At 43.2% G+C, this 17,007-nt stretch overlaps 1 protein-coding gene across 1 annotated transcript in view; it reads right to left on the reverse strand.

The window, feature by feature from the left end:
- The window catches only part of LOC126484191 (cytochrome P450 6k1-like), an 84,316-nt gene that overhangs the window by 23,982 nt on the left and 43,327 nt on the right, over positions 1–17,007 (reverse strand). The window contains exons 3-4 of the mRNA XM_050107603.1: positions 15,265–15,501; positions 10,731–10,982 (exon numbers count right to left, since the gene is read on the reverse strand). Of these exons, the coding sequence (XP_049963560.1) occupies positions 10,731–10,982; positions 15,265–15,501 (489 nt within the window). The remainder of the gene's footprint in view (positions 1–10,730; positions 10,983–15,264; positions 15,502–17,007) is intronic.

The raw sequence follows: 17,007 nt of genomic DNA on the forward strand, positions 1-17,007 counted from the left end.
TATTTTACCCCTGACACCTTCAGAATTTGAAAGAGAGTATTCCAGTTAACATTGTCAAAAGCTTTCTCTAAGTCTACAAATGCTAGAAACGTAGGTTTGCCTTTTCTTAATCTTTCTTCTAAGATAAGTCGTAAGGTTAGTATTGCCTCACGTGTTCCAACATTTCTACGGAATCCAAACTGATCTTCCCCGAGGTCCGCTTCTACCAGTTTTTCCATTCGTCTGTAAAGAATTCACGTTAGTATTCTGCAGCTGTGACTTATTAAACTGATAGTTCGGTAATTTTCACATCTGTCAGCACCTGCTTTCTTTTGGATTGGAATTATTATATTCTTCTTGAAGTCTGAGGGTATTTCGCCTGTCTCATACATCTTGATCACCAGATGGTAGAGTTTTGTCATGACTGGCTCTCCCAAGGCCATCAGTAGTTCTAATGGAATGTTGTCTATTCCCGGGGCCTTGTTTCGACTCAGGTCTTTCAGTGCTCTGTCAAACTCTTCACGCAGTATCGTATCTCCCATTTCGTCTTCATCTACATCCTCTTCCATTTTCATAATATTGTCGTCAAGTACATGCCCTTGGCCCGCATGTCGTGGTCGTGCGGTAGCGTTCTCGCTTCCCACGCCCGGGTTCGCGGGTTCGATTCCCGGCGGGGTCAGGGATTTTCTCTGCCTCGTGATGGCTGGGTGTTGTGTGATGTCCTTAGGTTAGTTAGGTTTAAGTAGTTCTAAGTTCTAGGGGACTGATGTTAAGTCCCATAGTGCTCAGAGCCATTTGAACATCGCCATTGTATAAACCCCCTATATACTTCTTCCACCTTTCTGCCTTCCCTTCTTTGCTTAGAACTGGGTTTCCATCTGAGCTCTTGATACTCACACAAGTGGTTGTCTTCTCTCCAAAGGTCTCTTTAATTTTCCTGTAGTAAGTATCTATCTTACTCCTAGTGAGACAAGCCTCTACATCCTTACATTTGTCCTCTAGCTATCCCTGCTTAGCCATTTTGCACTTCCTGTCGATCTCATTTTTGAGACGTTTGTATTCCTTTTTGCCTGCTTCATTTACTGCATTTTTATATTTTCTCCTTTCATCAATTAAATTCAATATTTTTTCTGTTACCCAAGGATTTCTATTAGCCCTCGTCTTTTTACCTACTTGATCGTCTGCTGCCTTCACTACTTCATCCCTCAGAGCTACCCATTCTTCTTCTACTGTATTTCTTTCCCCCATTCCTGTCAATTGTTCCCTTATGCTCTCCTTGAAACTCTCTACAACCTCTGGTTCTTTCAGTTTATCCAGGTCCCATCTCCTTAAATTCCCACCTTTTTGCAGTTTCTTCAGTTTCAATCTGCAGTTCATAACCAACATATTGTGGTCAGAATCCACATCTGCCCCTGGAAATGTCTTACAATTTAAAACCTGGTTCTTAAATCTCTGTCTTACCATTATATAATCTATCTGATTACTTTTAGTATCTCCAGGATTCATCCATGTATACAACATTCTTTTATGATTCTTGAACCAAGTGTTAGCTATGATTAAGTTATGCTCTGTGCAAAATTCTATCAGGCGGCTTCCTCTTTCATTTCTTCCCCCCAATCCATATTCACCTACTATGTTTCCTTCTCTCCCTTTTCCTACTGACGAATTCCAGTCACCCATGACTATTAAATTTTCGTCTCCCTTCACTACCTGAACAATTTCTTTTATCTCGTCATACATTTCCTCAATTTCTTCATCATCTGCAGAGCTAGTTGGCATATAAACTTGTACTACTGTAGTAGGCATTGGCTTTGCGTCTATCTTGGCCACAATAATGCGTTCACTATGCTGTTTGTAGTAGCTTACCCCCACTCCTATTTTTTTATTCATTATTAAACCTACTCCTGCATTACCCCTATTTGATTTTGTATTTATAACCCTGTAATCACCTGCCAAAAAGTCTTGTTCCTCCTGCCACCGAACTTCACTAATTCCCACTATATCTAACTTTAACCTATCCATTTCCCTTTTTAAATTTTCTAACCTACCTGCCCGATTAAGGGATCTGACATTCCACGCTCCGATCCGTAGAACGCCAGTTTTCTTTCTCCTGATAACGACGTCCTCTTGAGTAGTCCCCGCCCGGAGATCCGTATGGGGGACTATTTTACCTCCGGAATATTTTACCCAAGAGGACGCCATCATCATTTAATCATACAGTAAAGCTGCATGTCCTCGGGAAAAATTACGGCTGTAGTTTCCCCTTGCTTTCAGCCGTTCGCAGTACCAGCACAGCAAGGCTGTTTTGGTTAATGTTACAAGGGCAGATCAGTCAATCATCCAGACTGTTGCTCCTGCAACTACTGAAAAGGCTGCTGCCCCTCTTCAGGAACTACACGTTTGTCTGGCCTCTCAACAGATACCCCTCCGTTGTGGTTGCACCTACGGTACGGCCATCTGTATCGCTGAGGCCTGCAAGCCTCCCCACCAACGGCAAGGTCCATGGTTCATGGGGGGCACTGGGCCATATTACCATTAAAACTGATGGGGTACGGTGGGGAGTTCACCTTGTCAGTAAGTATAAGGCAACATCTGAAATAGCTGAATATAATTTCAACGTAGGAAATGACTTCTTCCTGTTTATTACAAAGGCTGAGAAAGATAACTGACGGATGCACTGAGGTGACAAAAGTCACGAATAGCAACATCCACATATACAGCTGGCGGTAGTACCGCATACAGAAAGTTCAAAGGGCAGTGCATTAGCGGAGCTCTCATTTTCACTCAGATGATTGGTGTGGAAAGGTTTGCAATATGATTACGGCAGCACAGTACGAATTAATAGACTGTGAACACGGAAGGGTAGTTGGAGCAATGGGACATTGCATTTCGGAAACAGGTAGGGAATTCAATATTCCGAGATCCACAGTGTCAAGAGTGTGCCGACAGTACCATATTTCAAGCAACACCTCTCACCACGAACAACTCACACTCAACTACCGAGAAGAGCGGTGTTGGGGTGGATTTGTCAGTGCTAACAGACAAGTAACACTGCGCGAAACAACCTTAGAAATCAATGTGGGACGTACAATGAAGTCTCCGTTAGAACAGTGCTGCGAAATTTGACGTTAATGTGCTATGGCAGCAAACGACTGATCGGAGTGCCTTTGGTAGCAACACGACATCGGCTGCAGCACCTCTCCTGGGCTCGTGACCACATCGGCTGGATCCTAAACGACTGGAAAGCCTTATCCTGTTCAGATGAGTTCCGATTTCAGTTGGTAACACGAAGCCATGGATGCAAGTTGTCAAGAAGGCACTGGGTCGTCTGGACCAACTGAAGCGATCATTGAACTGAAAAAAAAAATTATGTTCGGCTATGGAGATCATCTGCAGCTACTCATTGACGTCATGTTCCCAAACAACGACGCAATTTTTATGGATGACTATGCGCCATGTGACAGGGCCACAATTATTCTCCATTGGTTAGGAGAACGTTCTGGACAGTTAGAACGAATAGTTCGGCCGCCCAAATCGCCCAACATGAATCCCATAGAATATCCGTGGGAAATAATCAAGAGGCCATTTCGTGCACAAAATCCTGCTCTGGCAACACTATCGCAATTACGAACGGCTATGGAGACAGCATGGCTCATATTTCTGCAGGGGACTTCCAGTGATTGGTTGAGTCCATGGCACCTCATGCTGGTCCACTATCCGGGCAAAAGGAGGTCTGACACGATGTTAGGAGTATCTCATGACTTCTGTCACTTCATTTTATCTTACAGCCTCTGAAACAAATATTTGATAAAAATATGTGATTAGGAAGGCAGGATCGCTAAGGAAGAAAATCGTTTTTCACCGGTGCACCCCTTTACAGAGCGCACATATCTACATCAACATCTATATCTAAATATACAATTGCATCTATACACCGCAAGCTTCTTAATTGTGTGTTGCGGTGAATACCTCTATTGATCCCTTTTCCCATTCGCGCAAGGCACATGGAAAGAACGACTGTCAACAAAATTCGGTATTAGCTGTAATTTGTCGAATTTACTCGTTGCAGTCAATTCTCGAGACGTATGTAGGAGGAAGTAATGCTTTGCTCAACTCTATTACTTCAACTTGGTAAGGATCCCAGACTGATGTGCAATACTCAAGAATCGGTCGAAAAAGTGGTTTTTATGGCAGTTCATTCACGAATTAATTTCTTTTCGTTAAGATTTTTGCTAAGAATCTCACTCTAACATCTGTTTTTCGAACTGTTAGCTCCATAGGGTCATTTAAATTAAGGTCGCCCCGTATGGTTACTAACGGCTTTGCCACAGTGATAACACCAGTTCCCATATCACTAAAATTACTCCAATCGAGGAGAAACTTGGCCGGTCGCTATGGCCGAGCGGTTCTAGGCGCTTCAGTCCGGAACAGCGCCGCTGATACGGTCGCAGGTTCGATTCCTGCCTCGGGCATGAATGTGTGTGATATCCTTAGGTTACTTAGGTTTAAGTAGTTCCAAGTCTAGGGGACTCATGACCTCAGCTGTTAAGTCCCATAGTGCTTAGAGCCATTTGAAGCATTTGAAGGAGAAACTTGGGTAAAACATAACAATGGCCGGGAGGGCGGTGTGCTAACCATATCCCCCCCCTTGTATCAGCATCTAGTCACACCTTATCGATGTGGCTGACACGGTGGTCGGTCGGTACCGTTGGGTCTTCCGAGGCATGCTCGGACGGAGAGAGCATGGATACTCCTATATACTTTACGGAAGTTAATGTTTCCATCAATATGTCACCAATAGTGTAATTGTCAAGTCGTGAATTAGTTCTCAAATGTATGCGCAGCAAGTTGCATTTATCTACGTTCACGTTCACTTGCCATTCCCTGCACCATTCGTCAATCTCTGCAGATCTTCCTGCAGTTCACTACCGTCCACTGCCGTCGCGACCTCCGACCAGGAAACCCAATCGTCTGCAAACAGCCTCAAGGAGCCTGTGACGTAATCCACTAGATCAATTCTGTATATATTGTAAACGATAACGCCGTGCGGAGTGGCCGCGCGGTTTGAGGCACCATGTCGCGGATTGCGCTACCCCTCCCGCTGGAGGTTCGAGTCCTCCCTAGGACATGGGTGTGTGTGTGTTCTTAGCATAAGTTAGTTTAATGGGAGTTGGAATGCCCTATCCCGACAATGTTAAGTTTAGTGACTTGGCTTCCCTGTATTTCAGGAACCACTGTAGCCATTGACGTGAAACTTTTACAGGACATTGAACTGTATGCCCTGCGTCTACTGAACTACAATCTAACTGCATTTCAGCCACTGCTTTTGGAAAATACAATATTTTAATGACACGATTAAAATTGTGTGTACATTGTTGTACGTTATCCCAAATAATTTTAATTACACATAGCATTACGTTGTTCTTTTAGTTTAGTAGACTGAGGATATGTGTGTTATTACTCCCTGAAAATCTGAATACTCTATTCGAAGTTATTTCTCAGATTTAGGGAAAAATGCAACAGAAAATGTAAATTTTGAGGAACGGCTTCAAAAGTTTCTAAAGACTGTAACTCAATTAATATATGCTTAATTTTTTATTTTTAGTCACTCAGAAGCACCCTGCACCATACTGAATATCATCCTGTTCATCTTTTTCCACGTTTTTCTTCTTTTATTCTTTCCGGACTCCTTAGTGGCCAACTGTGCTGCATACTCTGCTTTACCATTGCGAACCTTGTCCATCCGTTCAAGTTCTCTGATTCAGATTTTTTAGGTTAGATGGCCTTGGGCAAGTACAGACAGGGCAACAGCCTCAACGGGTGCGGGGCAAAGTCAGGACATGCGGGGACCAAGCAGCAATCGGTATTGTAATTGTCAACTGTCGAAGCTGCGTTGGTAAAGTACCGGAACTTCAAGCGCTGATAGAAAGCACCGAAGCTGAAATCGTTATAGGTACAGAAAGCTGGCTTAAGCCAGAGATAAATTCTGCCGAAATTTTTACAAAGGTACAGACGGTGTTTAGAAAGGATAGATTGCATGCAACCGGTGGTGGAGTGTTCGTCGCTGTTAGTAGTAGTTTATCCTGTAGTGAAGTAGAAGTGGATAGTTCCTGTGAATTATTATGGGTGGAGGTTACACTAAACAACCGAACTAGGTTAATAATTGGCTCCTTTTACCGACCTCCCGACTCAGCACCATTAGTGGCAGAACAACTGAGAGAAAATTTGGAATACATTTCACATAAATTTTCTCAGCATGTTATAGTCTTAGGTGGAGATTTCAATTTACCAGATATAGACTGGGACACTCAGATGTTTAGGACGGGTGGTAGGGACAGAGCATCGAGTGACATTATACTGAGTGCACTATCCGAAAATTATCTCGAGCAATTAAACAGAGAACCGACTCGTGGAGATAACATCTTGGACCTACTGATAACAAACAGACCCGAACTTTTCGACTCTGTATGTACAGAACAGGGAATCAGTGATCATAAGGCCGTTGCAGCATCCCTGAATATGGAAGTTAATAGGAATATAAAAAAAGGGAGGAAGGTTTATCTGTTTAGCAAGAGTAATAGAAGGCAGATTTCAGACTACCTAACAGATCAAAACGAAAATTTCTGTTCCTACACTGACAATGTTGAGTGTTTATGGAAAAAGTTCAAGGCAATCGTAAAATGCGTTTTAGACAGGTACGTGCCGAGTAAAACTGTGAGGGACGGGAAAAACCCACCGTGGTACAACAACAAAGTTAGGAAACTACTGCGAAAGCAAAGAGAGCTCCACTCCAAGTTTAAACGCAGCCAAAACCTCTCAGACAAACAGAAGCTAAACGATGTCAAAGTTAGCGTAAGGAGGGCTATGCGTGAAGCGTTCATTGAATTCGAAAGTAAAATTCTATGTACCGACTTGACAGAAAATCCTAGGAAGTTCTGGTCTTACGTTAAATCAGTAAGTGGATCGAAACAGCATATCCAGACACTACGGGATGATGATGGCATTGAAACAGAGGATGACACGCGTAAAGCTGAAATACTAAACACCTTTTTCCAAAGCTGTTTCACAGAGGAAGGCCGCACTGCAGTTCCTTCTCTAAATCCTCGCACAAACGAAAAAATGGCTGACATCGAAATAAGTGTCCAAGGAATAGAAAAGCAACTGGAATCACTCAATAGAGGAAAGTCCACTGGACCTGACGGGATACCAATTCGATTCTACACAGAGTACGCGAAAGAACTTGCCCCCCTTCTAACAGCCGTGTACCGCAAGTCTCTAGAGGAACGGAGGGTTCCAAATGATTGGAAAAGAGCACAGATAGTCCCAGTCTTCAAGAAGGGTCGTCGAGCAGATGCGCAAAACTATAGACCTATATCTCTTACGTCGATTTCTTGTAGAATTTTAGAACATGTTTTTTGCTTGCGTATCATGTCATTTCTGGAAACCCAGAATCTACTATGTAGGAATCAACATGGATTCCGGAAACAGCGATCGTGTGAGACCCAACTCGCCTTATTTGTTCATGAGACCCAGAAAATATTAGATACAGGCTCCCAGGTAGATGCTATTTTTCTTGACTTCCGGAAGGCGTTCGATACAGTTCCGCACTGTCGCCTGATAAACAAAGTAAGAGCCTACGGAATATCAGACCAGCTGTGTGGCTGGATTGAAGAGTTTTTAGCAAACAGAACACAGCATGTTGTTATCAATGGAGAGACGTCTACAGACGTTAAAGTAACCTCTGGCGTGCCACAGGGGAGTGTTATGGCACCATTGCTTTTCACAATATGTATAAATGACTTAGTAGATAGTGTCGGAAGTTCCATGCGGCTTTTCGCGGATGAGCTGTAGTATACAGAGAAGTTGCAGCATTAGAAAATTGTAGCGAAATGCAGGAAGATCTGCAGCGGATAGGCACTTGGTGCAGGGAGTGGCAACTGACCCTTAACATAGACAAATGTAATGTATTGCGAATACATAGATAGAAGGATCCTTTATTGTATGATTATATGATAGCGGAACAAACACTGGTAGCAGTTACGTCTGTAAAATATCTGGGAGTATGCGTGCGGAACGATTTGAAGTGGAATGATCATATAAAATTAATTGTTGGTAAGGCGGGTACCAGGTTGAGATTCATTGCGAGAGTCCTTAGAAAATGTAGTCCATCAACAAAGGAGGTGGCTTACAAAACACTCGTTCGACCTATACTTGAGTATTGCTCATCAGTGTGGGATCCGTACCAGGTCGGGTTGACGGAGGAGATAGAGAAGAGCCAAAGAAGAGCGGCGCGTTTCGTCACCGGGTTATTTGGTAACCGTGATAGCGTTACGGAGATGTTTAATATACTCAAGTGGCAGACTCTGCAAGAGAGGCGCTCTGCATCGCGGTGTAGCTTGCTCGTCAGGTTTCGAGAGGGTGCGTTTCTGGATGAGGTATCGAATATATTGCTTCCCCCTACTTATACCTCCCGAGGAGATCACGAACGTAAAATTAGAGAGATTATAGCGCGCACGGAGGCTTTCAGACAGTCGTTCTTCCCGCGAACCATACGCGACTGGAACAGGAAAGGGAGGTAATGACAGTGGCACGTAAAGTGCCCTCCGCCACACACCGTTGGGTGGCTTGCGGAGTATCAATGTAGATGTAGATGTAGATTAATTCCCATAAGCTGTAACACTTTCACCCTATCGATGTTGCCATCATTAAAAGCAATAACAGCATCACCGACCCCCCACTTTAGTGTCTTCATTCCAAGAAAAACATTTTTTGGCAAGCGAGTCGATATAAGATTATTGAACGACTCATTGGGATTTTAAGTCTGATCATGCAGACACTTCTCCAGTAATTCAGGATTTTCGAGATCTCTGTAAATAGGTTTTATGATATCCATGACTGCTGCTGGGATGGAATGTTTATGGCTGTATGAACTGTTTGAGTACTGGGCATTGTGGTTATTGCACCATGAATCAGGTCCAGGAGGGCAAAGGTGGTGTACTGGTTTTTCATCAGTTGACAGTCTGTGGAAGAAGGTAGCCCATACTACCTGTTTCATTTCCAACAAATCCTAAATGGGCATCCCATAATACTGCTGTAGTTCATCAATCATTTTGTCTGTCAGCCTGCCTCTTATGGTTTTACCATCAGAAAGTTATATATATAATTTTATTCGGAAAAGTGCAAATTTTATAATGAGATAAAAATCTGAAAATGTTAAAAAAACATTTTCCATTCTTACTCCCCTAAAGTAGTGTGTGAGTCTAGGGACCGATGACCTCTGCACTTTTGTCCCTTAGGAATTCGCAAACATTTGAACATTTGTAAACGATAGCGTTCGTATCAAAATTTCTTCGGGTATTCCTGGAATTACGTTTGCATCTGTCGATTTCGTTCCGTTAAGACCGATGTGTTGATTTGTTTCAGCAAGGACCTCTTGGACCGTGTCACAAATCCGGTAACCTCGTATTTTATCCATTATATGACAGCATGGCCTGCATCGAAGGACCTCCTGAAGTCAAGGAACACGGCACCAATCAGAGCGCCGATGTCCGGAGTTTCACTACGTTTTTGTTTTCGGAATCCATGTTGACTTTTATACAGCAAATTTTCTTCTTCAAATTATTATAATGCATAAGCATAAGACATTTTCCGTAATGCTTCATCTGACTGGCGTCGGCGATACACGCCTATAATTATGTACACCTTTTCTACAACCGTTGCTGATAACGGGACTGATGACAATGGAAAAGCGGAGGTATTTGATTACGAATTGTAGTTCCGGCCTCCTAGCTTAACCAGATTCCATCTGTCTCTTACACACCGAGTGAGATACAGCAGTGGTAGAACGCTGGATTCCACCTTTCGCGAAGCTACATACCGATTTAGGTTGAATACTGTTTCCACTTGTCTCCACACCTAAACAGCAAGTGAGGAACCGCAGTAGTACAACACCAGAGCCCATCTGTCTGGCACATACACACTCAATGACGTACCACAGTGGTAGAACACTGATTCCACCTGTGCCTACACCTACACACCAAATGAGATGTTGCGGCGGTAGGACACCATGCAAGATTTGATATGGGATAGGTATCCTGCTGATACTTCCATTATTTAAAAGTAACAATAACAAACATCCAAAAATAGGATAAGGTATAAATAAAGACCTTGTTGGACGTCCCTACCAAACGAAGGTGACGGACTAACGCAACAAATATTTCTGTTGTTCTAGAGAAAGATGCTAACCGCAGCTTGAATCACAGAATTGACACAAGAATTGGAAAGACAAAAAACATTAAAGGATGAGAATTAATAGACAGAAACTGTTTCAGAAGTAAAATCCGCACTTTAGAAGCCTACCAAGGGCCGAAACAAACGCAGGGAATAATATCGGTATAAAGCGTCAACTTAACAATACGATCTGTGAATTTTTTATAGACTTTTATGCTGAATTTTATTGTCTCCATACGTAATAGCTGTGTACCGTCGTCCTACATGATTTAGAGCTGTTGTCTTTGACGTTTGCCTCAAGCACTTCAGTTCTGAATTTATCTGAAAATCGTAGATGGCGCCAACTGTCAGTTGGTTAGAAACGACACTAAATGTAGTTATTGACGAACGTGTAGCATCTACACGTCGGAAATTTTACAGTGATACTTACGTGTCAGTTAAACTGGAACTACATACATGTTCATACGAAATATTATTTTTTTAAGTAAAAAGCTATAAAGATGATGAATGGAGTGACTCACCAATACAGATGCGTGGACCTTCGCCAAAAGGCAGAAAGCTGAAAGGATGTCTGGATGCCTTCTGCTCCATAGAGAAGTGCTCCGGGTCGAATTCCTCAGGGTTGAGATAGAACTTCTTGTCATGATGGAGTCCCAGGACAGGAACGATCACCTTAGTCCCTTTTTCCAAGACACAATCGTGTCCTGGCAGCTTATAGTCCTTCTCGACCTCACGATTTAGAATTGGAGCGGCCGGGTGAATTCGAAGGGTTTCTGTAAAAAAAGGGACATATCTCAACGTAGATATCTTAGAGAGTATTCTAAAGTGCCCTCCACGTAAAGTCTTATTGCTCCTCATATAAAAACATAGTAATCTCGATTGAGTAAGAGAAGATCTGTCATTCAGAAATTCGTAAACTGTTTGGTTTATGGCCAGCGTTCTTTTATAACCGGTGTTTGCTGCCCTATGAACAGTAAAATAGGTAACAGCGTAGGAGGCTATGAGCGGAAGGTTTATGAATTAGATATTTTTATTCTGTATAATACAATGAAGTGCCAAAGAAACTGGTACAGATACGTGTATTCAAATATAGAGATATGTAAACAGACAGGATAAGCGACTGCGGTCGGTAACGCCTATACAGGGTGTTACAAAAAGGTACGGCCAAACTTTCAGGAAACATTCCTCACACACATAGAAAGAAAATATGTTATGTGGACATGTGTCCGGAAACGCTTACATTCCATGTTAGAGCTCATTTTATTACTTCTCTTCAAATCACATTAATCATGGAACGGAAACACACAGCAACAGAACGTAACAGCGTGACTTCAAACACTTTGTTACAGGAAATGTTCAAAATGTCCTCCGTTAGCGAGGCTACATGCATCCACTCTCCGTCGCATGGAATCCCTGATGCGCTGATGCAGCCCTGGAGAATGGCGTATTGTATCACAGCCGTCCACAATACGAGCACGAACAGCCTCCACATTTGGTACCGGGGTTGCGTAGACAAGAGCTTTCAAATGCCCCCATAAATGAAAGTCAAGAGGGCTGAGGTCAGGAGAGTGTGGAGGCCATGGTATTGGTCCGCCTCTACCAATCCATCGGTCACCGAATCTGATGTGGAGAAGCGTACGAACACTTCGACTGAAATGTGCAGGAGCTCCATCGTGCATGAACCACATGTTGTGTTGTACTTGTAAAGGCACATGTTCTAGCAGCACAGGTAGAGTATCCCGTATGAAATCATGATAACGTGCTCCATTGAGCGTCGGTGGAAGAACATGGGGCCCAATCAAGACATCACCAACAATGCCTGCCCAAACGTTCACAGAAAATCTGTGCTGATGACGTGATTGCACAATTGCGTGCGGATTCTCGTCAGCCCACACATGTTGATTGTGAAAATTTACAATTTGATCACGTTGGAATGAAGCCTCATCCGTAAAGAGAACATTTGCACTGAAATGAGGATTGACACATTGTTGGATGAACCAATAGCAGAAGTGTACCCGTGGAGGAAAATCAGCTGCTGATAGTGCCTGCACACGCTGTACATGGTACGGAAACAAGTGGTTCTCCCGTAGCACTCTCCATACAGTGACGTGGTCAACGTTACCTTGTACAGCAGCAACTTCTCTGACGCTGACATTAGGGGATGGACGTGTACGGGTATGGTGACAAGCTCATCAAACCATCGACCCTGCAAGGCAGTAGGGGACGTTTCAACCTGCTGGAGGTTCTATAATGGTATATGAGACGTGTGCAGGTGGAGTGATTGGGACCCCTGATATGTCTAAATACGACTTTGACAGGTGGCACGTACGTAAGCATGTTGTCTGATCACCTGCATCCATTCATGTCCATTGTGCGCCCCGACGGCCGTGGGCAATTTCAAAGAGGACAATTCGACATCCCACACGTCCAGAATTGCTGTTGAGTGGCTTCAGGAACACTCTTCTGCATTTAAACACTTCCGCTGGCTGCGAAACTTCCCAGATATTAATATTGTTGAGCATATATGCAGTGCCACGCAACGTGCTCTTCAGAATAGATCTCCACCCCCTCGCAATCTTACAGATTTATGGACATCCCTGCAGGATCCATGGTGTCAGTTCCCTCTAGCTCTACTTCATACAACAGTCGAATCCATACCACATGATGCTGCGGTACTTCTGCGTGCTCGCGGGGGCTCTACACAATATTAGACAGGTGCACCAGTTTCTTTGGCTCTTCATTGTAAAATAAACAATGGTATTCCAACCATACACAATAACTGCTGGCTGCTCGTGGATGATTAATGACAAAGGAGATTAAAATTACGTAATAGAACTGCTTGGATTTTTCCGAAAATCGTCAGGTGTCTGTGTGAGTGAGTGTGTGTGTTTGTGTATGTGTGTGTGTGTGTGTAGAGTACATAAATGACAGATTAAAGAATCTGGCAATTATAGTTAGGGGTCGAACGATGACAGATTAAAGAATCTGGCAATTATAGTTAGGGGTCGAACGATAGTCTTCTTGGACATAAGTGGGTAATGCTCGTTTCACAACAATTCCAACGAACGTGACGTCATTTTGACGCCACGTGCAATATTGACGACGGCGTGATCTTTGTGACAAGGAAGAATATGACTATTATTCCTCTTCGATCAAGTCGAAGTAATTTAAGTTCTCCTCTTAGATTCTTGCAGCACACACTAGGAAGTCGCTATATATTCGGGAATAAGGGAATAAAGATACAAATGTTTGTGAGAAGAAAAAATACAAATTTTATAGTAACTCATTTTAATCGCAGCATTTAAAGCTGCACCTTTATGTTCCAGCCGAACCACATACTCGGAAATCATCATATATTCGCAGATAGTCAGACTTTAGTGAAAAGGGAGAATATGAATTTTTTTGGTGCTAACTTCAGACTCAGCAATTAAAGCTGCACCCTTAGGTTCCTGTCCCACCGCACCCTCGGAAAACGCCACACATTCGTAGATGAACAGCGAAATATTTCTGACGAAGAAGAATACGAATGTTAATGCTCCTCGTTTCACTCGCATCAATTTATAATGTCCTCGTAGGTTTCTCCCTAACCACACACTCGAAAGGCGGCACATATTCAAAAATAAAGAGACAAATATTTGTGATAATGGAGAATATGAGTTTTATAATTACTCGTTTCAGTTGCAGCAATTTAAGCCGTCCTCTTAGGTTCTTGCCTAGCCATATACTCGGAAATTGCTAAATATTTATTTCACCCTTCGTTCTTAGATCGGACTGAACGTAAGTACCATCTAATATTGCAGAACGTATTTGTATTACGTTCACAAGAAAGTAACAGAACGTGTTAACGACGGTCACATGGAAAAGTAAATTACATATAACGGGTTGCGAACCAACAACTTTCGACTCCAGAAACCACAACATTATTCATTAAGCAGCTAACCATGTGATGTTTGCCTCGGGTCTTTGTAATGATATTCTATCTTGAATTATTGACGATAGCAACTCACTCCTAAGGGAGCGTTATAATGTATGGAACTGGGAACCTAGAAACGACGGAGAGGCTTCTTCCCCACTGTAGCCCGCAGTGGTACACAACCCCACAACAGGCTACGGCAGTCCACCCACCCCATCGCCGCCCCACACTGAACCCAAGTTATGGCACAGTTCGGCCCCCAATGGACCCCTACCCTCTCCTCCCACCCCCCCCCCCCTTCCCTCCCGAGAACGTCTCACACCAGAGACGACTGTAACCCCAATGATTGCGTGCTAGAGTAATTATGGTGTATGCGTACGTGGAGAAAGTGTTTGCGCAGCAATCGCCGACATAGTGTAACTGAGGAGGAATAAGGGGAACCAACCCGCATTCGCCGAGGCAGATGGGAAACCGCCTTAAAACCCATCCACAGACTGACCGGCACACTGGGCCTCGACACTAATCCGCAGGGCGGAATCGTGCCAGGGACAGGCACGCCTTCCCGGCTGGAAAGCCGTACTTAAGACCGTTCGCATAACCTGGCAGGCTTAAGGGAGCATTGTTATATGAAGGCATCAACCGTCGATAAATAGTTACGTGACACTTTATTATCGCAATAATTGTCGTGGTTTTGTAAAGTTACGCGCGCATGAAATTTTGTGATAGAACCGTATCGTCTACTAACGAAAGTTGCTCATCGATATTTTGTGTGACGTGAAAATTACGTCACGTTTAATAGAATTGTGAGACGAACATTACCCGTCATATAGGTACAAAGACATTGCTACTGAAGGTAGCGTAGCAAGGAAGGATTCGTGATGTGTCGGCTTCGTTTATTTCGGGGGGCATTTGTGGCTTTAACCTCGGTACGACTTTACATTGATGCTGTAGATTTCTTTGATATGCATTGTTGTGTATATCATTAAATAGCCAAACGGCGGATGATGGTGTAATAAGTGAACAGCTACATTGTTGATCGTTTGTTTGGTAATTTGCGTTCTTTTCCGTAAATGACTCTTAGTATGTTAGGATCACATTTCAACTACTACAGTGTGTGAAAAAATCATAATCATACAACGTACCGTTCACAACCTTTTCCAAGTATGGCATCTGAGTCATTATATCTTCATATGTCACATCGCCGTTGTTCTTTTCCAGTATGTCGTCAATTTCTTCTTGCATTTTCTTCTGGATATCCGGGTGTCTAGCGAGCTCGTACAGACAGAAGCTTATGGTGGTGGAGGAAGTTTCGAACCCAGCGAGAAAGAACTCCCACGACTGTGCTGCCACCTCGCTGATCGTCAGGGTCTTACTTTTTTCTGTCAAGTAAAAAATATCTTTGTAGGCAGTCACTTACGTTACAAAACAAACACGTTTAATAAAGCATAATCCTACTACAGTGATTCATGGAACGATTCATTATGAAGATTTCCCACTAGTTATTGTCGATGAACATTATGTAGGACTGAAATACCAACACTAATTGCAGAAAACGTGCTTCTGACCCATTCTGTCGCTAAACTCATAATATTTATAAAGGAAATAGTGCACAAACTTAAAGAAGATACTTTCTTATTTATACAGGTTGTTTAGAATTGAGTGTTCTACATTCTTTGGGAGGCTGTGGTGGTGAAGACTAGAAAAAAACCCATAAACATAAGTGCGGAAACAAATAATCGTGTTGAGAACGACGTTCATTACTAAGTTCTTATTGCCTGTGTTCGCTTCTGTACTTGGTCCTCCGGCAGTGAGGGCAGTGCCCGTCAGCATGTTTCCAGTTCTAACACTGAGTTAGCACTATCACGATAAACGCCAGTGGGCAGGCGCAAATCCAAGAGGTGTCAAGGGGACGAGGCATCATATTCGCTTTAATACCTTTGTGTGGGGCATGACCTGATGGTGACAGACTCATGTAATCACGAAGTTCAATAGAGAAATGTGCAGGGGCTGGTTCTCACCAATTTATTCGCGATAAACAATCCGCGTTACTGGAGATCGTTATCTTTGCAGGAACACAACGATGTGATTTTCGCACCTTGACGCACCGCCTCATTTTAACTCCTCGCATGATAGTACCTACCAATATAGTTTAATTAACGGTGGAATGGTCGAGGATGTGCGTCGTCATGGTCTCCCCATTTGTCTGGTCTTAATCTCTTGGATTTTTGGTTTTGGGGACATTTTGTATACTTCACAAACATCGACAGCGTAAAGATGTTGCGTAAGCGTCTGTCTCAAGCATGTGACTAACTCTGAGGCAGCTATGTGTGATAGCTCGAGTTCGTGATTCTTTATGAAAGAGGACTGAATGATGAGGTGTGAATGATAGGCACTTTGGCATCTCCTGTAGTTTCAACGGACGGATGGTTACTGCAGGGAAGAATGATCTGTACATCAACAACTTTTTATTTCAAGTTGTATGTGAATAAGACTTTTTTATGGTTTTGGCCAGTACTATCTCCTGGGACAATACAGGACATTTTTAAAACGACTTATATAAGATACGCTTAATCACTTCTGTTCGTTCCTGTGTGTCTAACAGATCTCAGTGGAAAATTTAGAAAGCACTAACGGTCTCTAATGGAAAGCTACACAAGTACAATACACATCTTTACTAATGGGGACGGCCGAGCGGTTCTAGGCGCTTCAGTCCGGAACCGTGCTGCTGCTACAGTCGCCGGTTCGAATCCTGCCTTGGGCATGGATGTGTGTGATGTCCTTAGGTTAGTTAGACTTAAGTTCTAAGTCTAGGGGACTGTTGACCTCAGATGTGAGGTCCCATAGTGCTCAGAGCCGTTTGAACCATTTTTGAACTAATGGAGAGG

This window comes from Schistocerca serialis, chromosome 6 (assembly GCF_023864345.2).
Source record: "Schistocerca serialis cubense isolate TAMUIC-IGC-003099 chromosome 6, iqSchSeri2.2, whole genome shotgun sequence".
Classification (NCBI taxonomy): domain Eukaryota; kingdom Metazoa; phylum Arthropoda; class Insecta; order Orthoptera; family Acrididae; genus Schistocerca; species Schistocerca serialis.